Here is a 27,469-nt window from a genome sequence, read left to right as displayed (position 1 = left end):
ACCAGGAGGGAGAGTGGTAAGCTCCCACATGTGATTGTGTGCCAGTGCAAACAACTTCTCTTCCATTGCTCGCCGCCACCTTGGAGAGACAATGGCTTCTTGGACATTCTTAGGAATTGAAATAGATGATAACAAAGATATAAACTGTCGATGAGATGAAGAAAAGTGAGCAACCAAAATATAATGGGAAATAGGATGAGATGTACAACTACGTTTACCTTTTCGCAATGCAATAGGAAGATCAAAGTTAGAAGGAGGAGGTACAACTGCTGGATCTACTGATGAAATAGGATGAGATGTACAACTACGTTTACCTTTTCGCAATGCAATAGGAAGATCACAGTTAGAAGGAGGAGGTACAACTGCTGGATCTACTAACGAGGACTGAACTGGAGGAGGGGCCGGTGGTCTTCTGTGAATATACACTTGTATTATTGGTGGGCTTTTAGTATTAACCTGCACTCGAGAAGACAACGACTGAGACACAACAGGAACTGTAGGAAGGGGGTCCTCAACTGGAACTGGAAGAGGAAACATAGGAGTAGGAGGAGGGACATCATAACTAGAAAAGAATGGAACAAACTAAAAGAAAGTAACATCAGAACACACAAAGGACCGATGAGAGTTAGGGTTGTAACACTTATACCTTTTTTGGGTTCTGGAGTAACCAAGAAAGATGCATTTTGTAGTACACACATTTAACTTGTCCATTCCAAGCCCTAAATTCTGAACAAAACAAACACAACCAAAAACTTTGGGAGTAAGAGGGAATGGAGAAAGAGTAGGGAACATGATTGAGAAAAGGGACTGACTTCCAAGGATAGACATGAGCATCCGATTGATGAGAAAACATGATGTAAGGGCAACATCATTCCAAAAATGCTTTGGAACATTCATATCAAGCATAATAGACCGAGCCGTTTCAAGTAAGTGTCGGTTCTTCCGTTCAGCCACGCCATTCTATTATGGGGTATAAGAATAAGAAGTTTGGTGAATTACCTCGTGGTGCTCTAAGTATTTTTGAAATGGTGTTGAGGTGTATTCTTTTGCATTATTCAAGCGAAGAATCTTAATATGAACACCAATTGGGTAAAAATTTCAGCATGAAACTTTTGGAAAGTAGAGAACATTTCACTTCTGTCTTTCATAAGATAAAGCCATGTCATCCTTGAATAATCATCAATAAAAATTACAAAGTACCTGTAGCCATTATATGACACTATTTGGACCCCAAATATCTAAATGAACTAAAGAAAAAGGACTCAAAACATGACTATCAACTCTAGGACTAAAAGAGACTGTATGGTGTTTCCCAAATTAACACGACTCACAATCCAATGATGAAAGATGACTTAAAGACGAAACCAATAACTTCAAGGCCTTGAGCAATGGATGGCCAAGTCTGTAGTGCCACTGGAGAGGAGTAAGAGAGAACTGAAGAGCTACTTTCAGACCACCACCATCAAGGTAATACAATCCCCCTGTCTCATGCCCTCCACCAATCTTTATCCCCATCTTGAGAACCTGAAACACACAAGAAGAGGGATAAAAGGTTATAGAACAATTAAGTGACTTGGTTAATCTACTAACAGACGTGAGGTTGAAGGGAAATTTGGGTACATATAAGACAGAGGATAAAGATAAAGAAGTGAGATCAACATCACCAACACCACAAACGGGAGTGGTATAACCATTAGAAAGGGTAACTGTTTGGGACATGGAAGACTGAGAAAGAGAAAAAAACACACCTGGAGTCCCAATCACATGATTAGAGGCTATAGAGTCAATAATCCAGTGTGAGAGTTTGGATGCCAAGCAAGTTATACCTGAATGTGCAAGAGTAATTGTGTTCTGTTGAGAAGATGTTTCTCATACTCCTCACGTGGGACATTGAAGCACCTGTAGATGTAGAGGGTGTCTGATTAGCCTGCTGGTTCTCACTAACTATACCACCACCACCACTAGTCACTGCATGATTGGCCCAAGTGTTGGGTGGACCATGTAGAGGGTGTCTAACCCACAATATGTGTACCTCCTAGGACCAATACTCCGTCCTCTATCGTGACCTCCCCCTGAATCTCGACCTCCACTGTGACCACTAGTATGATTGAACATAGGACCACTTCGGGTCCCTGGAAATCCACGACCACCTCTATTTCCACGACCTCCCCCTCTTGCCACCACAAAGCTTAACCTGTCCGCGAGAGTGGAATGCTCCGTAGGTTCAATAGAAATCCTCCAGAGTCGGGCAAACACCTCCTCAAGAGAGGGGAGAGCAGATCCGTCTAATATTTGTGCTCGAACAGGTTCATATTCAGATTTTAAACTCATTAAAAACCTTGTCACATCAAGTTGTTCTCGTTGTTGCTGCTGAGTTTTGACATCCGAAGTCAAGGGTGATATATATTAGGCTCATTAGGGAGATTTCTCATGCTTGCATAGTACTCTTCTAGACTTTGATTTCCCTGCTTAAGGTTAAAGTACTCCTGATAAAGTTGGTACACTCGTAGTGTTATCTTGGCCAGAATAAAGTTTCTTAGCATGGTCCTAGATCTCCTTAGCCGTATCCAAGAACATAAAATTCACACTAATTTTAGACTCCATGCTATTTCACAACCGGATCATAATTTGTGCATTCTCTTGTTCCCACTCACTAAACCCTGGAGATTTAGAAGAGGGTTTCTCCTCCCCTCATATGTTTCACCTTCTTCTTGGCTCTCAAGAACACTTCCATTGATTTAGCCCATGGCACATGGTTCTCACCATTTAATTTGATAGAGGTCATTTGAACATTCAGATAATTGGTGGAAATCATAAAACTAGTCTTATTATCACTACCCTCTCCAGCTGTTGCCTTTATAACAAAATCACCACACACCAAAAAAAAGGTTGAACTACAAGAGACAAAAGTCTAGCACTACACCGCACACCACACAATGAAACATTGTTGTTATGACACTGCTGCTGTCATAGGTTCAGCACCAGAAAACCCTATTGTTACCACACATATTCAGACATAAATAGAGAGAAAAACAGTCCATATGCATACTTATCAATCAGCATTGACACATGGATGAAATCCAGTCCAAGAGGGAGAGAACACTCTACACTATCAGCTGACTAGAGGGTTCTTTTCACACCTGTCCACAACCAGTCCTCTTTGAGTCATCGATTAGAGGGTTTCTAGCAAACCACCACAATGACCACCACCACAGCAACTGGAGGCATAGTTACCTCCAAGAAGGAAAAACGACTACTCCTTTTTGGTCCCTTACCGATCCCCCAATTAGTTTGGGAGTTATTTCAAAAATAAGTTCTGAAATGGCGATCCAAGGAGGAAGGAAAGAAGGACAAAAACTGAGTTCTAGACTAATTTTCTAGTGCTCTGATACCACTTGAATGATTCGATTACCACTAGTTCAGTCCTAGGTATGAAAAGAGTTGGGTTTGGAACCACCTTTAAAGGGAGGTAACACCTCGTGCCTCCTCTTAGGGTGCTTCATGCTTGTACTATTTCTATCTCTATTTAATAAAATACCATTCATTCATCAAAAAAAAAAAAAGAAGCGAGGAGAAGAAAAACGGGTTCGGTTTGAGAAGAGGAAAAGTCAATCACCTCTCAGCTGACCCACCTTATATTTATACTCTTTGCAATAGACTACAAAAGACAAATCTGTTCCTCATTAAGTATGGGACACACAACTTAAACCCAGACAAAATAGACAACTTGTCCTTAATTAAATAGATAAATGACCAAACCACCCTTGTACTATCGATTCTAACAGCAAGGAAGCCTTGATTGAAACAATAATATTGAGAGTGGCACACTGGGCAAAAGGCATGAAGTTGTTCTCAGATTTCAAGGTTGAAGGTTTCTTAGAGGGCTTGGGGTGTTATTGCTGCCTCTTCATGCCTCTTCATCTACAAGACAGAAATCTGTTGAGACATGGTCTCCCCCATTAAATTGCTGGAAGAAGCTGAACTTTGATGGGAGTTGTGTGGGTAGTTCGGGTCCCTCAGGCATAAGGGGGGCATTAGAGATGTTGATGGAAACATCATTGCTCTATTCTCTGGTCCTGTGGGACAGGGTGATGTGGCAAGGTCAGAGTTTATGGCTGCAGTATATTGGGTTGAAAAGGCAAAAGAGCTGGGTATTAGCAGACTGATCATTGAGGAAGACTCGAAAACTGTGAACTGTGATTAAATGGCTGCAGAAGGGAGAGGGAGTGACATGGCAGTTGAGAAATGAACTCAGAAGATTTAAATGGTTCCCAAAAGGACATGTCAATTTGTGTGAAATGGGTGAGGAGAACTGCCAACAGCTTGGCAGATTAGCTAAGCAAGGGGTACAAAGAACACATCTGTTTTGGGCTTAGCTGTAGTTTTGGTTTGGGTCAGCTTTCTAAAGCTGGGTTTCTTTCACAACTTATTGTTGTTACCGATTTTTTTTTTCTTTTAATCAATGAAATCTTGTGTTGCTGAGCAAATAAATAAATAAATAAAAATCATGGCTGCTATTGTTGGGATGCAGAAAGCTAAGGAAATGGGAATCACAAGGCTGGTTGTGGAAGGGGATTCAAAGATCTGTTAGAAGGCCCGCTGATGGTTTGGCGGATGGACTAGCTAAGCAAGGAGTAAATAGAAATCATTTGTATTGGGCTCAATTATAACAAGATGATGGGATCTTATTGTTGTAAAGGGTTTCAGTTCTAACATCTTTGTAATATTTTTCTCTTTAAGTTTTAATAAATTTTCTGCGTTTCTGATAAAAAAAGAATTAGTAGAGAAAGAGAAATAGAAGAAAGACAAGAAATATTGCACCTTTAGAAGATAAAGGAGAGTGAAAGATCATATGTTCACTTGCAGGTAACTTCAAAGCAAGCCTTTATTCCATTCATACAACTCTAAAATATCAATCACAATGACTATTATAAGTTGGATATAAGGGCTTGGATCTCCCTTATAAGCTCCAAATTCAAGTAGGAAATTGCTCCAAAACTATTTCTAATTATCTGAAAACTAAGACAAACCCACACTATAGTAAGGATTCCAACTCCTAAAACAACTCTAACCATCATTGGTTATACTGAATCCAAAAAAAATAAAAAACATCTCCAAAGACCAAGAAAATAGGAAGATGCAAATCCTGCCAAAAGACTTACACCCTAGAACTCAAATGATAACAACTTGCTCAAATCACATCCAAGTTACAAGATCTTGGACTCATTGGCTAGATAACTCAATAACCTATCAAATGGAACAAAAGGCATGCAAAAAGACAAGTTTTGGTCCTTAAAATAGACTGAACAATGGTGTAGTTGCATTTTTTCATGTTTTAAATAATATAAAATCTCTATAATTAAGACTCTATAAACTAAATTAACCTTCTAAAATGACTAACCCTATTCTTAACGTACTAATAAACTAGAAATAAGTTTGAAAAAAAAATAAATCTAAATCTCCTCGAAGCTATGAAGTTGTTATTGGTTCAAATATAGAGTAATTTGGTTTCTTTTTTTATGGTTTTTTCCTTGCTTTCATGGTTTAATATTTGCTGTCATGCTCTAATACTAAACTGATATAGGACAGGCAGGTTTTGTGGGAGTTAAGCAGGCTGAAAATATAAAGTAATTTCTCAAGGAGATTAATTGTAGCTTTAGCATGGTTTATCTGAAGCTATCTAATATGTGTGACTTGACCTGTAAACATTTATTTTTATTTTTATATTTTGGTACTTGTAAAGTTTTTTCTTTTATTCAGATCGAGCGATCTGCTTATGATACCCAGATACTTCTACATGCCTATACCAGTTTTGCACTATACTTACCAGATATGATATTGTATACATGGATACTTCTATACGTATTCCATAGCATTTACACTTCCAAAATATGTAAAATGGTGTGTTGCTGATCAAAACCTATGTAAAATGGTATGTTTTAACAAATAATACTATAAAAAATAGTATGTGTTAGACAAAAGAGACAAGATATGGGGCTTTACAGTCTACCAAAATCATGCAAAACATGCAAGTTTTGTATCTGATTGTTATGGTAAAATAAAATTTATTAATAGCTTAAAGAGACAGATAGGGGGCTTTGCAGCCTAGGGGAAAAAGAGAGCTCCACAAGTAATTATACAAATTCTAATCTCCCATAAATTCTGAAATTGCCACTAGTTCAAGAATATGAAGGAACTTTTCTTCAATGGTTTCTTTCCTTGCTTCCATGCTGAGGTGCTAACCTCATGGTGTTCAGAAAATCCATGAATTAGAGAAAGGTAAAAAAGCAAACTGAATTTTCCTTGAGATTCATGTTGCAATTATGTAATTGCCACCGTTAATATACATTTAAAGAAATTCTTGATGCTATAGCCATGGAGATGCCTTTCTACTCCAGCAAGTTGGGGAGTATGTCATTTGTGCAATTTAACAGTTCTTTCACTTTCCCAATTTCATTGTTAACAGTTCTATTGCATCATGCTTGATTTATTTATTGTCGGTACTTCAGGTTTGCTGGTCTGGGAGCTGGACTTGCATGGGGAACCATCAAAGAGTCTGCTAAGAGACTTGCCTTTGGAACAAATTCACAAGACAAAGAATATTTTTCACCATTTTTATCTGAGCAGAATGCTGAACGTTTGGCTCTTGCACTATGTAGAATGCGTGGTGCGGCACTCAAATTGGGGCAGATGTTGAGTATTCAGGATGAGTCCCTTGTACCTGCTCCGGTATAGCAATGCTCCTTCTGTACATTCTAGTCATTTATCTGTACATCCACCCCCCAGAAAAAAGGGTTTCTGTATGTAACTATTGTTTCTTACTGCAAATCCATGTATACACTAAAAGCGGTAAGCATTAATGTTTTTCCCCTGTAGTTCCAATGCCTTCTGATTGCAAACATAGTATGGAACTTCAAATGGGAGATAATTCTTTAGTCTAGTTTAGTCAACATGTTACTAGATGATTACCTAGCTATTTTGGAGGATTGTCTACCAATCAACTAGGCAGGTGGTATAGATATAAACATCTTAGTGGAGGCAAATGGTGGCACATAGTTAATTTGCCTTCTTTAAATACTCATTCTTGTGAGTAAGCTCATGAAATACATGGGGTTGAACAGAAATTCTGCAAGAGGCTTTAAAAACAGTTTTTATGCACATACCAACTAATAAAGAAGTGTTTGAGGACTATAGAAGATTTGAAGAAAAAAAATCATAAATCATTCAACAATTGTTTTATAGTGTTTAAGTAATTATAAAATATAAGTGAAGTAAATGATGACATATAACTGATATTTATAATAAAATAAACAAAAAACTATAGAAGAAATAGACATCCTTCTTCATAGGTAACTTTAGTTTTACAATTGTAGCGTTATCAAATATTTGTATACAAATACTTTTTTTAATCAGCAACAAAGAAAAATTTTCACTAAAATTAGATAAAAGAGGTACAACAAGAAGTTGTGAAGAGATACAACAGACCCAAAGGGATAAAAGTATCCCAGAATATTACAAATGAGCCCAATACATAGATTGTCTCTGAACCCCTTGCTTAGCTAGACCATCTGCCAAATTGTTTGTAGATCTTCTAACCCAATTGACTTGAATTATCATTTCCTTTGATAGCTACTTGAACTGTCTGAAGTCATTCCTTAAATTCCAAGTTATTCCTTCACCCTTTTTCAGCCAGCTCACAATTGTTTTCGAGTCACCTTCTATAATCAATCATTCAATACCCAATTCTTTTGCTTTCTCCACCCCAAAAACTGCTGCCAAGAATTTTGATCTGAGTATATCACCTTGCCCAACTGAACCTGAATACAAAGAGAGTATGTTCCCTTCCTCATCCCTTATTACCCCACCGATGCCTGATAGTCTGGATTACCCACACAACTACCATCAAAATTCAGCTTCTTCCAACTGCAAACTGGTGGTGACCAAACCGCAGAGGCTTTTTGTCTTCTAGAGGAAGAATAAGCTATTGCACCCCAAGACCTGAATAGATTTCAACCTTGAAATCAGAGAAGAGATTACAGGTTCTAGCCCAGTGCACCACTTTTAGGGTAATTACCTCAATCAGTGCTTTCTTACTTCTTTCTTTGCCTTAAAAGATCCTTTGATTTCTTTCTTCCCAAACTAACTATATCACCACTGCTTTCGTGCATCTCCCCAAGGTCCTACTCCTCTTTGTGTAACTAAAAGCATACATGCTAAACAACCCTTCCAAGCTAACAGAAGGGGACTACTTGCATCTAAAGAGAGAAGAAAACCATTTCCAAATACAGACAACAAAAGGGCAGGGGATTAAGAGATGAAGAGCAGTCTCACCATTTAACTTACATAAAAAACACCAGCTAGGGGACATTCTCCAGTTTGGTCTTTTCCTTTGGATCATATCACAAGTGTTTATACAACCGTGAAACACTTCCCAACAAAAGGCATTGACTTTTGGTGGGGGGGCACCAAATTTCCTTCACAGGAAAAGGAGACAGGGAAGAGTGTATTGTTTTGAAATGGTAACTTTCACCAAAACAACTTATAAAAACATACAATGTCTATCAGCCAAACGTTGGGCTTTGATCTGATCAGAGTAAACCTTTTAATCTGTAGTCCGGCAGAAGAAAAAATAAAATATAAGAAGAAAAGAGAGAAGGAAGAGAGAAGAAGAAGAGAAGGAGAAGAGAAGGAGAAGTTCTTATTTCAAAAGATATGTGGCTGGTGGCACCTAAGCTAGTATTTATACTTAGGGCAACAACTTATAACAAATAGAGGAGGAAATTCCAGAAATACTCCTAAGCTAGTAGATAACATGTTACAACACTCCCCCTCAAGTTGGAGCATATATGTCAATCATTCCCAACTTCTCACATAACTCATTATGCTGCAAATAGTGAAGACCCTTTGTAAGGACATCAACCAATTGTTCCTTGGAACTAATGTAAGGGGTACAAACTTCCCCCTTTTCAAGTTTTTCCCTTTATGAAATGCTTGTCAACTTCAATATGCTTGGTCCTGTCATGAACAATTGGGTTGGCCACAATATTAATGGCAGCCTTGTTGTCACAGTAGAGAGACATTGGACCATCAACAGAGAAGCCCAACTCTCCAATCAAATTCTTTACTCAAAGCACTTAAGCAACTCCATGTGTCATGGCCCGATACTCGGCCTCAACACTAGATCTAGCCACTACACTTTGTTTTTTGCTCCTCCAAGTGACCAAGTTTCCACCAACAAAGGTACAATATCCACTAGTTGATTTTCTATCATCAACTGCTCCGGCACAATCTGCATCTATGTAGACCTCCACTTTCATATGGCCATATTTCTTGAAAAATAACCTAGTTCTTGGATATTTCTTTAAATATTTGAGCACTCTCTCAGCTGCCTCTAAATGGGAGGTTGTTGGTGCATGCATAAATTGACTAAGGACACCAACAACGTAAGCTATATCTGGCCGAATCATTGATAGGTAGAGAAGTCTTCCTACCAACCTTTGAAACTTCTTGACACCTGGTACTGGTTCTCCAGTACAATCGCCAAGACAATGGTTTTCATCAATAGGAGAATCTACAGGCTTTGCTCCTACCTTTTCTTGTGTCTTGTAAGAGATCTAGGATATATTTCCTTTGAGAGTTGAAGATGCCTTTTTGAGAGCTTTAATACCGAGGAAATAACGTAGCTGTCCTAGATTTTCACCTCAAATTGCACAACAAGGGATTCTTTAACTCTCTAAATCTTAGAGTCCCAATTCCCCGTAATCACAATGTCATCAACATACACAATCAAGGCCACAACATTCTTTTGGTTCCTTTTGACAAATAAGGTATGGTCAGACTGGCATTGCTTGAACCCAATTTGTTGAAGAGCCAAGTGAAATCTACTGAACCAGGCCCTTGGGGATTGTTTTAAACCATATAAAGAATTTTTTAGTTTGCAAACTTTCCCTTCACACCCTTGTGCTACAAACCTAGGAGGCTGAATCATGTATACTTCTTCTTCTAGATCCCTATTCAAGAAAGCATTTTTAATGTCTAGTTGGTGAAATTCCCAAACAAAGTTAACAACCAAGGGTAACATAATTCGAATAGTGTTTATTTTAGCAACTGGGGCAAATGTTTCTGCATAATCAACCCCATACACCTGTGTATATCCTTTTGCAACTAACCTAGCCTTATACCTCCCAATTGACTTATATGCTTTGTGTTTTATGGTCAATACCCACTTGCACTCCACTAGCTCCTTGCCTTCAGGAAGATCCACCAACTCCTAGGTGTTGTTTTTTGTGTAAAGCAAAAATTTCTTCCTTGATTACATCTGTCCATTCAGGTATAGATAAGGCTTTTGCAACACTTTTGGGAATGGGACAAGAAGTGGGTAATAGGATGCTCAGTAGTACATGATTTAACACCCTTTCTATGAGCAATTGGGACATCAAGATCTTTGGTAGAATCATTAATAGCAATAGGTTCAATAATGTCAAGGGGAACAAGGGTACCTGGATTTGCCTTCAAGGAGTCAGATGATGCTAGATGTATAGTCTCTAATTGCTCCACATCCTTTGAATTCAGCTGTCCCTTACGGCGCCTCACAAAAACACAAAAAGGAAAGGAGTCAGAAATAGAAGGGAGAGAAACCTGTGGAACTTGCCTCTCCTCCACACTATTCTCCCCCTAAAGAGAGGCTTGGAAGAAGGGTTCAAATTCAAAAAAGGACACATCCATTGATACAAAGTACTTATGTGTGATAGGATTAAAGCATTTGTAGCCCTTCTAGGAAGATGGATAACCCAAAACAACACATGGAATAGACTTGGGGTCCAACTTACCCCGGTTTGGAGATAGGTCATGAACAGAGCACTTACAACCAAACACATATAGAGGTAGAAAATAAAGGAGATTGAGGAAAGAAAAGTTGATATGGGGCCTTGTATTGCAAGAGATGTGGTGGCATACGATTGATAACATAAGCTGTGACCATCACAACATTAACCCAAAACCGTTTCGGAACATTCATGTGTAGCATCATACTACGAGAAACTTCAAGAAGATGTTAGTTCTTCCTTTTGGCAACACCATTCTGTTGTGGTGTTTTGCTTCTATGAAGAGATCTGTGAAATGAAAAAAAAATCAGCTAAGTCATGATGAAAGTATTCCTTTGCATTATCCGATTGGAAAATTTGAACTTCAACATGAAATTGAGTAAAGACCATGCGGTGGATTTTTTTCACAATTCTGGGTACTTATCTGGAATGCATAGTATATATCCAAGTGTATCTAGAGTAATCATTAAAGAAGCTAATTAAATACTTATACCCACCCTCCGTGTGTATGTTCACAGGGCCCCAAACTTCAAAAAAAACATGGAAAGGAAAAACAGATCTTTTATTATTTGATGGAAAAGTTATTTCACAATGCTTGCTCAATTGACATGTTTCACATCGCAATCTAGTGACAAACACAAATTTAAAAAGTTCAGGAAACATAATTTTTAAAGACTCAAAGGACAAATGACCAAGGCGATTATGCCACAACCAAACTTGACTCTTAGTAGACTGACTCACTTACTGACTCATAAGACTCATAGGAGCTGATGCCGTAGGACCAGCTTTATTCTCCAAAATGTAGAGGCCATCAACCATATCTCCTTTACCAATCGTCCTCCCTGAGGTTAAATCCTAAAAAACACAAGGACGAGGAAAAAAATGTTACACAACGGTTTAAGGATTGAGTGATACTAGTTATAGACAACAAATTAATAGGAAGTTTGGGAACATGAAGGACATGGGGCAAAACAAGGCCATCAAGAAGGGATACAGATCCTTGACTAGCAATAGTGGATAGAGACCCATCAAGACATCTCACTTTGTCCCTTCCAGATAAAAGAGTATAGGTCTGAAATAAACTTGACTTACTAGTCATATGGTTTGATGCCCTTGAGTCAATGATCCAAGTCACATGAAATTTGACTTACCAATCATATGGTTTATTTTAGTCATAGGTTTGAAATAAATTTGACTTACCAGTCACATGAAATGCAAAAGCACCTTTACCTGATGTAGAAGCAAATGAAGTAGAAGGGGTAGGATCCAACCTATCCATCTGTCCAAGAGTCCTACTACACAGTTTCAAATGATCTTTGGAAGAGTTAATTATGTCTTCCTTAGGGTTAGAACCACCAGGATGCTCTTGGGAAGTACCAATAGTCAGATTATTTGATTGGTAATCTTGTGCAGCTAGATTTGTAGAGGTAAATTTCTTCTGAGGATGCTTCTTTGATGTGTCTTGATTCTTGGTTGCCGACTTGGGCTTCCCCACTTGCTCCTAACAGGTTTCTCGAGTGTGTCTAGGCTTCTGGTAGTGAGTACACCACAGTTTGTCCTTGTCACCATTTTTCTTTGATTCTCCCTTTTGTATTCCAATGTTACCCCCTCTTGCAACCAGAGCAACTGGTTGCTCCCCCTCAAAAATATTCATTAGATTTTTTTTGCTTTCTTCAGATTGAACTAAGGCATATACCTCTTGAACTGAAGGAAGTTATCTACTTCCTAAGATCTATACCCAAAGAGGTTCATAAATAGGATTCAGCCCCAACAAGAAAGCAAACACTTGTTGTTGGGAGACAAGTTTTTTGTATGCTTTAGCATCCTCATCATCCTTCCACTCAATAGTTTGGTAATGGTCCAGCTCCTTTCATACAGAGGTAAGGGCTGAATGGTATGTAGATAGGCTATGGTCTCCTTGCTTACAAGTAGATGATTCTGCTTGGAGCTGATAAATCTTGGCAAAATGCCTCTATTCAGAGTAGGTTGCCTTGGCTTGTTCCCACATCTCACAAGCTGTATCAGCCCATATGGAGTTTTTCTTTACATGAGGCAGCATGGAACCTAAAAGCCATGACATAACCATACTGTTTTCTTGGTCCCATCTATCATGTTCAACCGTACTAGATTTTGGTTCTTTAATCTTTCCACTTATGTAGCCAGCTTTCCCCCTAGCTGTGATATAAAGTTTAATGCCTTTGGACCATTCCAGATAATTTAGACCATCAAAGGGGGTAATAGTCATAGAGAAATTCATGCTGTCCATCCCCCTGTTAAGGTTTCCTTGAGGGGAAGTAATACCAGAGGTTGCTGAATCCTCAGTAGCCATTTTGCCAATGTTTTACTGCTGATTTTCCAAGAATAAACTGAAAGAAGATCTGTACTTCTACAGCACTGTTATTGGTACAAAGAGTAGGCAAACCAACCACCCAAACAGAGAGCAGCACACTAACCAAGGAGGACAGCAGTACCTCCACCACCTGTAATTTAAGAAGGGCTCCAAAAACAGTTTCAGCTGGACCGTAGGTCAGTAAACCCTAGCTGAAAAGCACTTCTGCTTATAGGAAAGGAGACAACCAGCTCCTACAACCCCAAACTGTGACATTCACAGTAGTGACACACTTAAATGTGAATGTAACAGTACATACCTGGAGTACAGTAGTGATTCCATGACCCACAGTCCATAAAAAACTAGGTGCAAACCCTAGAAATACTGCTCTGCATTCGGCTGTCACCACAATTACCACAAAGCTTCTTCTTGGTGCAACGACCAAGAGAAAAAAAATAGGAAGACTAAAAGGCTAGGTCAGTCCGAATGAGTTTTTATCTTCCTCTTCCAATTGAAAAACAGAGTTTCAGATGGAGAACTCGATCTGATAAGATTAGGCCCAGATCAGCGCTCTGATACCATGTAGTCCAGCAGAAGAAAAAATAAAATAGAAGAAGAAAAGAGAGAAGGAAGAGAGAAGAGAGAAGGAGAAGAGAAGAAGAAGAGTAGTTCTTATTCAAAAGATCTGTGGCTGACGGAACCTAAGTTAGTATTTATACTTAGGGCTACAGCTTCTAACAAATAGAGGAGGAAATGCCAGAAATACCCCTATGCTAGTACATAACATGTTACAACATATGCTATGCCAGATAAGTTTGCATCGCTGAGTGTTACCATGCTTTTTTGGAGCTTCAATTCTCTGATAGATCATTTTTTTACATGTATCGGAACAAACTATTTGTTTCTCCCTCCAGTGGGACCAGCACTAATCTTTTCCCTAGTTGAGGTTGTTAGCATGACACAATGTGAATGGTTCCTAACATGTTCTGTTCTGGTCTCTCTCTCTCTCTCTCTCTCTCTCTCTCTATCTATCTATCTATCTATCTATCTATCTATCTATCTATCTATATATATATATATATAACAATTCGATAGTTGTTTGTGTTGAAATTTGACAGATGGTTGTCATCTTGATAATCAATTTAATCCCATTGAGGTCTTGACCTTTACTAACGTAAATGTGGGCCTTAAAAATATTATTGCTATTTTGCTCCTGATGTACTCTAGATGTCTTTTATACACCTGTAGATTTTGGCTGCTTTGGATATTGTTCGTCAAGGTGCAGATGTAATGCCCAGAAGTCAGCTGAATCAAGTGTTGGATACTGAATTAGGTCGTGAATGGTCATCAAAGCTCAGGAGTTTTGATTATGAGCCAATGGCTGCTGCAAGTATAGGCCAGGTGATGTTCAATACTAGTTTTATTTGTTTATTTGACATCTGAGTAATAGAAAGTTAGAAACTATGAAAAATAATTTGGGCTACAATAGCTTTCTTATCTGTCACAGATGATGTGAAAAACTGACTGCTTTTGCTCTTTCTGTATTTTGGTGTTAGTTACTTTCTCCTTTGTTTGTTTGGATGTATCTATGTTAAAGAAGTGTGAGATCTTCTATGTCAAATTATGGATTTTGGTTCCTTCAACCATTGCACCACCAATTTGGAATCCCCTTCAATCACCACATTTCACAGATTCAATGCATTTATAATTTTAAATACTTCCTGTATAGGCAGTAATTCAGCTCTACCTGACTTACCCACTCTTACTGGACCTGAAAACAAAACAACAACATTTCCTTCTATGTTTCTCAATACTCCTCTTATTCTAGAGGGTCTTGGATTGCCTTGACTGCTTCCATCAAAGTTTAACTTGACAAAACCTTCAGGAGGGGCCTGACAAATCACATCCACTTTTTCTTTCTTGGAAGAACTTTTAGATATCACTTCCCAATTTCTCCAAATATCACCAAAGGAGAACTGGGCAAATGAATCCAAGGTTCTAATCCAATGTATCACCTTGGCCATTACACAATCTCTCACTGTTTCTTTGCTTCTCTCCTTTATGAAGATTCTTGCATTCCTTTCTTCCCAGATGGTCCAAATTACAGCAGCCCTCACACACCTCCACATGATTCTTCCCCTTTTCTTAGGTCAAGCAAAAGTGGAAGGATCAAATGGCATATTTTCTTTTGTTGGTTGATTCCACCTACACCCAAACAGAGAGAAAAACCAGTCCCAAATATCAACAACAAAAGGATAGGAGATTAGAAGGTGGTAACTACTCTCACTATGGATTAACACAGAGGGCACCAGTTTGGATATACACATAGAGGGGGTCTTCTTTTTTGTAGTATATCGGTATTAATCTTCCCGTGCACCACTTTCTAACAAAAAGCTCCAACTTTAGGTGGAATGGATCTATGCTAGGCCTCCCTGAAAGGAAAAGCAATGGGAAGGAGCACAAATAGACTTAATCAAGACGCACAAGAAAAAATACCTTTTGGGATGGGTGGTCCAAATGCGTTTGTCCAATTCAGAGGGGTCCACGCATAATCAAGGAGCTAAGCAACCTAGTCAATGAAACCAATTCATCATCCCTTAAACCTCTATGAAAACTAAAGTCCCAATTATGAGCCATCAGAAGTATAGGATGGGCAATGAATTTTGAGACAAATTCATTTTTGAACAAGGACACCAAGTATAAACAAGGAAAATGATCTTTTAGAGGAGAGCAACTGTTCCGAACATCCTCCAAAAAACAAATTAAATCCCAGAATGGGCATAATGCTTGATAAAATTGAGAATCTAATGGTGGATGCCATGAATAGCCTTCCTAGGTGATGCCAAAGTAGCCCAATAAGATATGCTTGCATCCCAACTAGTACCCAACCTCCCATGTATGCTTGCAACAACCTCATGCCATAAAAGGACAATCGACTCTGAGATTGTTTTACAAAGTAATCAAACCAAGGATCCTCTGATCATATTGAGAGAGAAAACATTTAACAGAAAACCTAGGGGTTCTGGAATGTGTTTATAGGCATAAATTAGTTTCAAAGGCTCAAGGGTTGATTGTTGATTATGTTCTTGGATTCTCAACAACTACCTATGTCTCTGTTCAAGAACTCCTCTTTTGGTTTTGAGCCAGAGAGCCAGAGATTTGGTTTTGCTGCTTGGATCTGTGATGGTTTCACTGGAACAAACAATTGGTATCCATGGGATGGAAGGTGCAGTAGCTATCAAAGACAATGTATAGGTAGAGGCATTGTTGAAAATTTGGATCTGTTGAGTTTTGTTTTGAAATTTGAAGAATAATGGAGGGCAAAATTGACCACAAAAAGGTAATATTAGGATTTAAAAAATTCTATATGTCGCATGGTGTCGCATGTGAATGGATTGTAATGGAATGCTAACAGATGTTAATGGCAGGGGAGGATTTAGTCATTTGTCAGAATGAACTCCCCAAAAAAATGATGTCTCAATTCACTGATCATTCTAATGTTGTAAATCACTTTCCGTTTTTTCCTAATTATTGTTTGAGTTCTATGAATTATGATATTTTGTTGGAAGGACTAGTTGGAAGTTATTTTTGAGCTCATTATTCTTGTCATGTTTTGTTGGAATGTCAACTTTATTTATTATGTTTGTATCCTGCTGAGTTAGGGTCCGTTTGGACAAATTAAAGCAGTTTTTTCTTTTGTTTTTTTTGCTGTAACTTAAGTAGGGGCATAAGGGTCCTTTCCCTTCTAATTATGGTCACCCTATATATATTAATATAAGCTGGCGCCGCCAGCACTGTAGTAGACTCCAAATCTCTCTCTTTTCTTCTCTCCTCTCTTCCTCTTCTCTTCTCCTACCTCTCCTCCTCTGTTCGGCTGTTAATATGGTATCAGAGCGGTTCTGCTAGGCCTGTGAGCAGATCGAACAAGCATCAACCTGCTGTCTTCTTCAATTGAGATAAAAAAAGTGCAGACCTACGACTGGTACAGATTTTTTTAGTGTTTTTTTCCTTTTCCTTGGTCGTGTACCAAGAAGAAACTATATGACTCCAGACTGCTGAATGTTTTCTGAGAAGCTGTGAGGTTTGAACCTCTTTTTTTTATGGATCATGTGATCCCTTGTCTGAGAATTCAGATCTGTAGGTCGTGGATGACCTGATCTTTTAACCCTTGTGGTGTAACCATACTGGTTTATGACCCTAAAATCTTTTAACCCTTGTGGTGTAACCATACTGGTTTATGACCCTAAAATCTTTTAACCCTTGGTGTAGTGTGACTGCTAGGTTAGATCCTCTCTGAGATCACCCTAAAATCTTGCCTTTTTTGGACAACCTAGGCTGGTTTGTGGTTAGATTGTGTCCAGATTGCAGTGTGTGCATGTGGGCTTCATCCTTGGTGTTTCTAGGACTGTTTGTTTGGTGATAGGAGGGATCATAAGGTGTGTGTAAGGTCTGAAAGGTGTTTGAATCATGTCCTTTGAGAATTCTGCAACTTCAGGAATTTCAGGAGGTCAAAATGGAATGAGTGGGGGGATGGATATGAGTTTCCCCATGGCTGTAATACCCTTTGATGGACTGAACTATCTTGAATGGTCTAGGGGAATTAAACTTTATATTACTGCTAGAGGAAAAATTGGGTATATTAATGGTAAAATCAAGGAACCAAAGATTGGTAGTGCTGAACATGACAGATGGGACCAAGAAAATAGCATGATGATATTATGGCTCTTGGTTTCCATGCTGCCACAAGTAAGGAAGACCTTTATGTGGGCTGAAACAGCTTGTGAAATAGGGGAACAAGCAAAATCTACCTATTCAGAACAGAGACACTATGCAAAGATATATCAATTACAAGCAGAATCCTCCACTTGCAACCAAGGGGAGAGGAGTCTCTCGGTGTACTATTCAGACTTGACATCAATTTGGAAGGAACAAGATCATTATCAGAATGTGAATTGGAAGTGCGATGAGGATGCAAAGGCCTACAAATCACTTGTTTCCCAGCAACGGGTATTTACCTTTCTTTTGGGGCTGAATCCTACATACAAATCCATGAGGGTACAAATCTTAGGAAGTAAGAACCTACCTTTAGTCCAAGAAGTTTATGTCCTAGTTCAATCTGAAGAGAGCAGAAGAAGTGTGATGAATTGTACAGAAGGGGAACCGATTGCACTAGTTGTCCGAGGGGGTACAAGTACAAATGTTAGAGGTTCTTTTAAAAAGGGAGATTCACAGAAGAGAGTGGATGACAAAGACAAACTTTGGTGCACTCACTGTCAAAAGTCCAGGCACACTAGAGACACATGTTGGGATCTTCATGGCAAGCCGAAACGGGCTCAGGAATTGAGTAAGAGGTCTGATCCAAGTAAGAAGCCAACCCAGCAGAGTCAGAAGAAATATATGAGTTGAAGCAATCACCTCGGGCCTGGTTTAGTAGGTTTCATTTAGCAGTGCAACAGATGGGATTCAAACAATGCCAGTTAGATCATACTTTATTTGTGGAAAAAGGTGAAGGGAAAATTGCAGCTTTAATTGTCTATGTTGATAACATAGTAATCACAGGAGACTGGAAGACTGAAATATAGAAGCTGAAGAAATTCCTAGCCACTCAATTTGAGGTGAAAGATCTAGGCCCCTTACATTATTTTCTTGGAACTGAAGTTTCCCGCTCAAAAAGGGGCATTTTTATTTCCCAAAGAAAATATGTACTAGATCTATTAGAGGATACAGGCAAGTTGGGAGTGAAACCGATTGATTCACCCATTGAACCCAACCATTAGCTAGGAGACAGTCAGGGGGAGTGTTTGAAAGATGTAAAGAAGTTGCAGAGACTTGTAGGGAGATTCTTATATTTGTCTATGACCAGACTTGATATTGCCTATGCAGTGGGTGTTCTTAGTCAGTTCATGCATAATCCTAAGACAACTCACTTTGAAGCTGCAGGAGGAATCCTTAGATACCTCAAGAAGTTCCCAGGAGCTGGTTTGCTTTTCCAAAACCATGGGCATTTGAAAGTGGAGGTGTATACAGATGCTGATTGGACAGGGGCAATCGATGACAGAAAATCTACCAGTGGGTATTGTACCTTTGTGGGAGGAAACCTAGTCACCTGGAGAAATAAGAAGCAAAGTGTGATGGCTAGATCTAGTGTTGAGGCAGAATACAGAGCCATGTCTCATGGAGTTGCTGAAATGATGTGGATAAAAAATTGTTAGGAGAGTTGGGTTTTGCAGTTAACAAACCTATGTCACTTTACTGTGACAACAAGGCTGCTATCAACATTGCTGCTAACCCAGTCCTCCATGATAGAACAAAACATATTGAAGTGGACAAGCATTTTATTAGAGAAAACCTTGTGAGCGGAGAAGTGTGCATTCCTTATGTTAGTTCAGAGGAACAACTTGTAGACATCTTCACCAAGGGCCTTCAACACGTGCGGCATAATAATTTGTGTGACAAGTTGGGCATGATTGACATCCATGTCCCAACTTGAGGGGGAGTGTTGGAATGTTAACTTTATTTATTATGTTTGTATTATGCTGAGTTAGGGTCCGTTTGGACAAATTAAAGCAGTTTTTTCTTTTGTTTTTTATGCTGTAACTTAAGTAGGGACATAAGGGTCCTTTCCCTTCTAATTATGTCGCCTTATATATATTAATATAAGCTGGCACCGCCGGCACTGTAGCAGACTCCAAATCTCTCTCTTCTCTTCTCTCCTCTCTTCCTCTTCTCTTCTCCTATCTCTCTTCTCCTCTGTTCGGCTGTTAATATGTTTGACTCTTGGTAGTTAAAAGTGAATGGTATCAAGCATGAGAAAATATGATATTTTGTTCCCCAAAAAGTTAACTATCATTTGATTTCTTCATCTGCATGTTAAGTTTAATCCTTGGTCAGTCTGAAAGCATTGCTTCTGCATCAGGATCTCGAACAGGATTTTCAATTGAAATCTTTAATATTGAAATGTCTTTGTAAGGCACTTAATACTAAATTCACACTATATGTTTCCTTTTCACTTGTATTAACTGCAAAATATATTGATTGGTGAAAGTTTTAGAACTCTTTTAAATCGTATTATGTTTTAAGGTCATTCTGTAGTACTAAGTAGCATTTGTTTGTTCCTTATCTTTTCTGGTTTTTGCTATTATACAACAATGATCAGGTCCACCGTGCTGTCACAAGGGATGGTTTGCAGGTTGCAATGAAAATACAATACCCGGGTGTTGCTGATAGCATCGAAAGTGATATTGAGAATGTGAGGTTGCTTTTGGACTATACAAATCTTATTCCAAAAGGGCTTTATCTAGATAGAGCTATGAAGGTAAATACTGGTTAACTGTAGTTTCTTTTGTGTTTCACGTAAGAGCCTTCAAAATGCAAGAAATGCATAATGATTCTTTTCTTTCTATATGTTCCATCAGCTTTGTCCATACTGTTTTATGGTGATTGTAGCACATTATACTTTTTTCCCATAAAACTGGAAACAGACCATTGTGCATCTATGTCTTTGTCATTTTCCCTAATCCTGATAACATGCTAAATTTCTACTACACCTAGTGTCTCTTTTTGATCCTTCATTCCTTCCCAGCTAAATGGAAAATTATATAATTACGTTGTAGATCTATAATAATGCTCTTTCTGGAATTATAGGTGGCAAAGGAGGAACTATCTCGAGAATGTGACTACAAGTTGGAGGCGACAAATCAAAACCGATTCTGTGAACTGCTATCCAACATCGAAGGCTTCTATGTTCCTATGGTCATTGATGATCTTTCAAGTAAAAGAGTCTTAACAACGGAACTTGTCTCTGGTATGGTTGTTAAGGAATTACTTGATTTACATGTAAAGTTATTATCTTGTCAATCATGGTATATCCAAATTCTTCAAGACCTCTACTTATTCAATTCAAGTCAGCCTTAATCCCAACTAATTGGGGTGACTTCTAATAAGGAAACCTTTTATTGTTATGAATTTCATTAAATTTTTGCAGAAACTGATTGCCATTGATGCTGTCATGGAGTTTCATAGCTACTGTCCTTAAAGCATAGAGAAAAGAAAAAAAATAGTAACTTTCTGTTACTTCTAATTTAAACTACTAAAACAGGAGAAAAAAACATCTGGGCAATAGTTATTAAGATGCTAGAGACAAGATTAGGTGACTAGAAGACTAGAAGTAGAAGCAACTTGTCACCTAGTTGCCATGTATGTGATGAATTTTGACCTAAAAATGACCTATACATTTTTATATTGTTTCCCAAGTTTTTTTTTTCGTTTTTTTAATGAGTTAGATGGTTTCCATAGTTTAACTTTACTAACCAACAAACTAAGTAGCATAGTTGTATTGAAATAGGAAGCTGATCAAGTGAGAAGGCTGAATCTGCTGAAATGTCTAAGGAGAAACTTTCCTGTTCTGTTCTGCTGAATGTGAGAGAGAATATAGAGTGACAAAGAGTAATATATTGAAATGGAAAGGAAAAAGCCCTGTTGTGCTGAACACAAGAAAACTGAGAAAGACATAACAACATAAGAAAAAATGGGTAATAGTTATTAAGATGCTAGAGACAAGGGAAAGTGAACAAATAATGCTAACCATCCCTTGTTCCCTGAGGGGAATGGACAAATAACTCTGACCTTAGCTACTAGCAAATATGGGCTCAAGAACCTCAAACCAGTCTTCTGTTTCCTCAAGTCAACAGAAGAAAAAGGGAAATGAGCAAATAACTCTTGATTGAAGGGCTAATTCTCTGAATTAAAACTTTCTCCTTTTCCTCCTCACTCCTCAAGGTTCAAAGTTCAAACTCTTAAATTTGTCCCTCTTGTTTTAAGCAAAACCTTGAAAATCTTCTCTCAAGGTTGGTAATGTTGAGCACAAAATTTTGGAAGGATATTTTGTGTGGTACAGGGTATTTGTATGATACCTTCCCTAGTGTCTCTTCAGTCTATCATATAACAAGGATGAAGGATGCTAAGATAAGTGTTAAGATGTCTTAGGAGATCATATTGTGTGGTCTCCTTGTCTTCAGTGAAATCTTATTATGACTCCTTAATAGTGGAGAGAAGGAAGCCTGTCCCATGGAAATGGATCTGCAGGTGCTTATGTCCTTAATTCTCACCATTGGTCTTCTGCTATCAAAACTCAAAAGGGACAGAGAATCTGTCCCATGGAAAAAGAATCAAGAATACCTTTCACTGCTTATGTGATCATGAACCAGAACCAGTTCATCACTTAGGGTCCCTTTGGTTCACAGTTGGAACCAGAGTGGTCTATTCCTATAGTCTGTTTGGTTCAGACAGGAATCAGAATGGGAACTGAAATAAGCTGGAATGGGATTTCATTACCAAGGGAGGGGGAGGGAATGGCCATTCCCTCAAATGGGGGAATGCCGTTCCAATTCCACCAACCAAACAGTTGAAATCAGAATGGCCCATTATGATTCCGATTCCAGACCCCTATTCCCGCGAACCAAACAGGCCCTTACTGATTCACTGCTGTTAGTCTTGAGATGTTTATTCATTTCTTGAAACTGTTCAAGAAACAATGGGTAGGTTAAGTTCATTACTTTATGGATATTGGTTCCCTCTGTCATTTGTTGGTTGGTGCAGAGAGAATGCAATAGCAGATTTTTTCACAGCAAAAAGGCCACTAAGGATTGTGTCATGGGGAAGGTTGAGAGAACTTTGATTTTGTGGTCAAGTAATGTCAAGAAGTTGGAAGGCCTCAAATATCAGCATTTCTGTAATCATTGGGAGCAGATCATCTTTTATACCAACTTTTCAGTTTCATTTTTAGTTTCTTTTGTATCGAACTCATTGAACTTTACTTTTTGTTTTATATTTTTCAGAGTGGATCCATGTAAATTATGATTGAGGGTGTCTTGCTTTCCATTTCTTTTTTATATATATTCCCCTTTACATCTATACTAAAATTAAAAGTGTGAAACTTTTGTTTGACCAAAATACCCCAATTTTTGAATTTGATCTCTCTCTCATTATAAGGACAGAAATGTAATTTGTACAACTACTTTTCCCCTCATTCAAATCCCTCTAATTAAGTCTTATGTCTAAGATATTAGCTCCCATTAACATTCATTGAATCCTATTCTAAACTAGAATATCCCTATTTTGCTATTTGGCCTAATTGTGAGGGCACAAAATGTAATTTGAACTACTACATTTTTCCTCATTCAATTCCCTCAATTAAATCTTATATTTAGGGTATTAACTCCCATTCTTTCATTGAATATTATATTAATTGATCATATTAAAAAAAGTGCGACAAAGAATAATTGTTTTTTTATTGATGATAGAAATACGATAAAATTTAAAATCAACCAAAATGGAGTTATTTTCGAGTAAAACATTCAACCTTTTGGGTCAAATGTGTAAACCCTTGATGTCATAATTAAATAATAATAAAAATTAAGAAAGTATGAAAACACACAAAAGTATAAAAAATACAAAAAAAATTGTAGAAAACATTTAGACACATCTCTAATATCGAATATTCATCATATTAAACAAAAATAAGTGTATAGATAAGAATAATTTTTATAGACATAGAAATATAAAAAAGTTGTAGAAAATTTTGGAAATATATTATTTACTATTATCATCATCCTCAAAAATTGTGACGTGCAAAGCATGTATACACTTACTAGTATTAAAAAAAAAGAGAGAGAAGAAAGTGGTGGCCTTATGAATAGGCAGTTACCAATTTCTCAATGCTCTCAATAAAAAGAACATGCACTCATTTTTGTCATTTGACATGCCTAGGTAAGTTGTTGCTTAGTGATGACCTTATGAATAGGCAGTTACCAATTTCAGAATATAGAAGCTCCCAAATAAGGCAACTAAAGAAAATATCTTTTTGCCCATGCACCCCCAAGGTGATGTTTTGACAAGACTAACTTGAAGCAAATACCCTTAATATTTACATGACAAATTACCTGAGGTTTAAATAATATCTGGATGACCAAATATGCTTAGTAAGAACATGCACGATTTTAAATGAACATAAAAGAAAATAAAGGACTCCGAGAGATATCTCACAACCAACTCTTCTTTTGCTGCTTCTTCAGGCTTTGTTTTTTCAATAAGATGGACAACTGGTTTGCCCATATCAGGTTGCCTTTGGGTTGGTGCTGATCACAGAGTATACTGCAAACCGTCATTCTCAAAACAGAAGGATACCTGATAGCAATTGAAAAATTGAACTAATTGGATTCATAGAGACATTAATTACATTAGTTGTCTCATTTCACCTCATTGCCTTAGTGTTGATCTTGTAGCATGTACTAATAATTCTTTCTCCAGTGGCTAATCTAAGTGGCATAGTTTTGGTTTTGTTTCATTGCTTAGCAATGGCGAGGCTGATATTGGGAATTCATATGAAAAGGTCGATTTGCAATTTTACTCACTTAATTTCACCGTTCTGTTAGTTATTGATAGCTCAAGGCTGTTCTTGAGGGCACATTGTTTCTACAGGTGGTGGATCTCAGTATGATGGCATTAATTTGGTCAGTGTCCAAAATGTGCAAATGAATTTATTTTCCAGGATTTGAGAGCTTTAGCACTGGAACTGCCTGTGGTTCCAAGGTCTATGCAGGAAGGTATTCTGACTTGGGGTAGGAAAGTTGGGTGGGTCTTGGTAGGTGACAACAAGGTTCAAAGTATCGATTGGGCGTATCGTATCATATCTTTTGGGGTCTTTCGGGACCCCACTCTTTTTTTAATAAAAAATATGTAAAAATATCTTCCCAAGAACCAAATTTTGAAAAAAAAACTAAAAAAAAGCCATTTTCACTTTTATCTAAGTACCGATACGCCTCTGCCGATACACAGAGGCGTATCGATACTTTGAACCTTAGGTGACAAGGGTATGAATGGCAAGGGCATGGATGAGGGGTTGATGATTTTTTTCCCTCTAGGATCATATTATGATCTTGGGAGTCAAGAAAATAACTTACGGGAACTTCCCAATGACAGATGGGGAGGATGAGGTGCAAGGTGAGGCAAGCATAGACCAATGAGGTTTTCTTACTTTATTGAAAAAGAGAGAAGGTTTCTCACTAAGAAAGAAATCAGATTGATCTTGAAGGCCATCTAAGGATGGTTGGGATATGCTCCAATGGGATGCTATTGAATTGAGCGCTATGATTCCTAGATATGGACATGGATACAAATGCAGGAAATGGGGATATGCCTCTTCCAAGATCCTGGACATGGATGTGGATACGGATATCCAATGTAATATGTTTATTTCATGTGTCTATATCTAACTTTTGAACCTAAATGTCATATTTCAAGACTTGTCAAATTTAATTACATTTCTTAACATGTATAAATCTTTTTTGTAGTATAATTTGTTAAAACATACCATTTTACATATTTTTTTTGTAGATAAATACAAAAGAAAATTTATTAATGTGTTTCGACTGGTGCTACAGTAGTCTGAACCAGGAAGAGAAGAAGAAGAAGAAGGGTCTGTCGAAATCTGATGGATTACACATACAATCGACCCCCTTAATCTATATTAGACTCTAATAATCTTTACAAAGACAAAAATGCCCTTACTTAAGTGTGGGGCAGAGTGACTCTAATAACACTGCCACATAAGCAAGCTACTTAACAAACATAAGAAGACTAAACTACCCCTATTCGGCACACTTTAACACTCCCCCTCAAGCTGGAGAATATCTGTCATATAATCCCAGCTTGTTACATAGATAGTTCACTTTCCCTGAGCTTAGAGCTTTTGTAAACAAATCTGCCCACTGGTCATTCGAGCCCACATGTTCTGTATTTATCTCTCCAGCAAGAACCTTCTCTCTCACAAAGTGGCAATCAACCTCTATGTGCTTTGTTCTCTCATGAAAGACAGGATTGGATGAGATATGGAGTGCAGCTTGGTTGTCACAGTACAATCTCATAGGTTTATCCATGTGAAACCCAATTTCTTGTAGGAGATTCCTCAACCACACTAATTCACAGGTAGTGTGAGTCATGGCCCTATATTCGGCTTCAACACTGCTTCTGGCCACAACCGTCTGCTTTTTACTCTTCCATGTCACAAGATTTCCTCCAAGAAATGTGCAATAGCCTGTAGTAGATCTTCTGTCATTCATTGAGCCTGCCCAGTCTGCATCTGTATACCCAACTACTTCAAGTTTTCCCCCTGGTTTATACAATAGCCCACAGCCTGGAGCTCCTTTCAGATACCTTATAATTCTAAGGATTGCATCCCAGTGAGGTATACGAGGGTTCTACATGAATTGGCTCACCACACTGACTGCAAAGGAGATGTCGGGTCTCGTGATAGTCAGATAGTTCAGCTTTCCCACTAGTCGTCTATACCTTCCAGGATCTTCAAATACTTCTCCTGTATCACTGCTCAGCTTAACATTTGGTTCCATAGGGGTCTCAACCGGTTTTGCACCTAACAGTCCTGTTTCTTCCAATAGATCAATGACATATTTCCTTTGGCACAGATTTACACCTTGTTTTGACCTGGCAACTTCTATTCCCAAGAAATACTTTAATGTTCCAAGGTCTTTTGTTTGAAAATGATTTTGCAGAAATACCTTTAGTTTGCCAATCCCCAATTTATCACTACCTGTGATGACAATATCATCCACATAGACCACTAATAAAATCTTCCCAGCTTCTAAGTCATAGCTGGACACTGAGTGATCAACCTGACATTGCTTCATTCCAAAACTCTTCACCACTTCGCTGAACTTCCCAAACCAAGCACGTGGAGATTGCTTCAACCCATAAATTGCCTTCTTCAGTTTGCACACCTTACCAACCTCCCCCTGAGCAACAAACCCAGGTGGTTGCTCCATATATACCTCCTCCACCAGATCACCATGGAGGAAGGCATTCTTTATGTCAAGTTGAAAGAGAGGCCAATCATACATAACTGCCAAGGAAATTAGTACACGAACAAAACCAATTTTAGCCACCGGAGAGAATGTCTCCATGTAGTCCACTCCATACAACTGTGAGTAATCTTTAGCAACAAGTCTGGCCTTCAGACGCTCCACACTACCATCTGGCTAGTATTTCATAGTATACACCCATTTACAGCCCACAACATGCTTACCAGGTGGGAAAGTAGTAAGTTCCCACGTTTGAGTATGTTGAAGAGTAGAAAGTTCCTCCTTCATTGCCCGCCGCCATCCAGGTGAACTAAGAGCTTCTTGAACATTGTTAGGTATGGAAATAGGGGACAAAAGTGAAACAAACTGGCGATGTGAGGTAGAAAGACGAGATAATGAAACAAAATTGGAAATGGGATGGAGGGTAGAACTGCGTTTACCTT

The 27,469-nt window shown here is 38.3% G+C and overlaps 1 protein-coding gene across 1 annotated transcript in view; it reads left to right on the top strand.

The window, feature by feature from the left end:
* The window catches only part of ABC1 (ABC transporter 1), a 58,100-nt gene that overhangs the window by 7,499 nt on the left and 23,132 nt on the right, over positions 1–27,469 (top strand). Inside the window, exons 2-5 of the mRNA XM_010242527.2 lie at positions 6,510–6,729; positions 14,401–14,553; positions 20,309–20,467; positions 20,797–20,956. Coding sequence (XP_010240829.1) covers positions 6,510–6,729; positions 14,401–14,553; positions 20,309–20,467; positions 20,797–20,956 — 692 coding nt within the window. The remainder of the gene's footprint in view (positions 1–6,509; positions 6,730–14,400; positions 14,554–20,308; positions 20,468–20,796; positions 20,957–27,469) is intronic.

The sequence above is a fragment of the Nelumbo nucifera genome, chromosome 4 (genome assembly GCF_055504915.1).
Source record: "Nelumbo nucifera cultivar China Antique chromosome 4, China Antique-T2T, whole genome shotgun sequence".
Taxonomy (NCBI): Eukaryota; Viridiplantae; Streptophyta; class Magnoliopsida; order Proteales; family Nelumbonaceae; genus Nelumbo; species Nelumbo nucifera.
The sequence above is the reverse complement of the archived record's forward strand: the minus strand, read 5'-3'. Positions and strand labels throughout refer to the sequence as shown.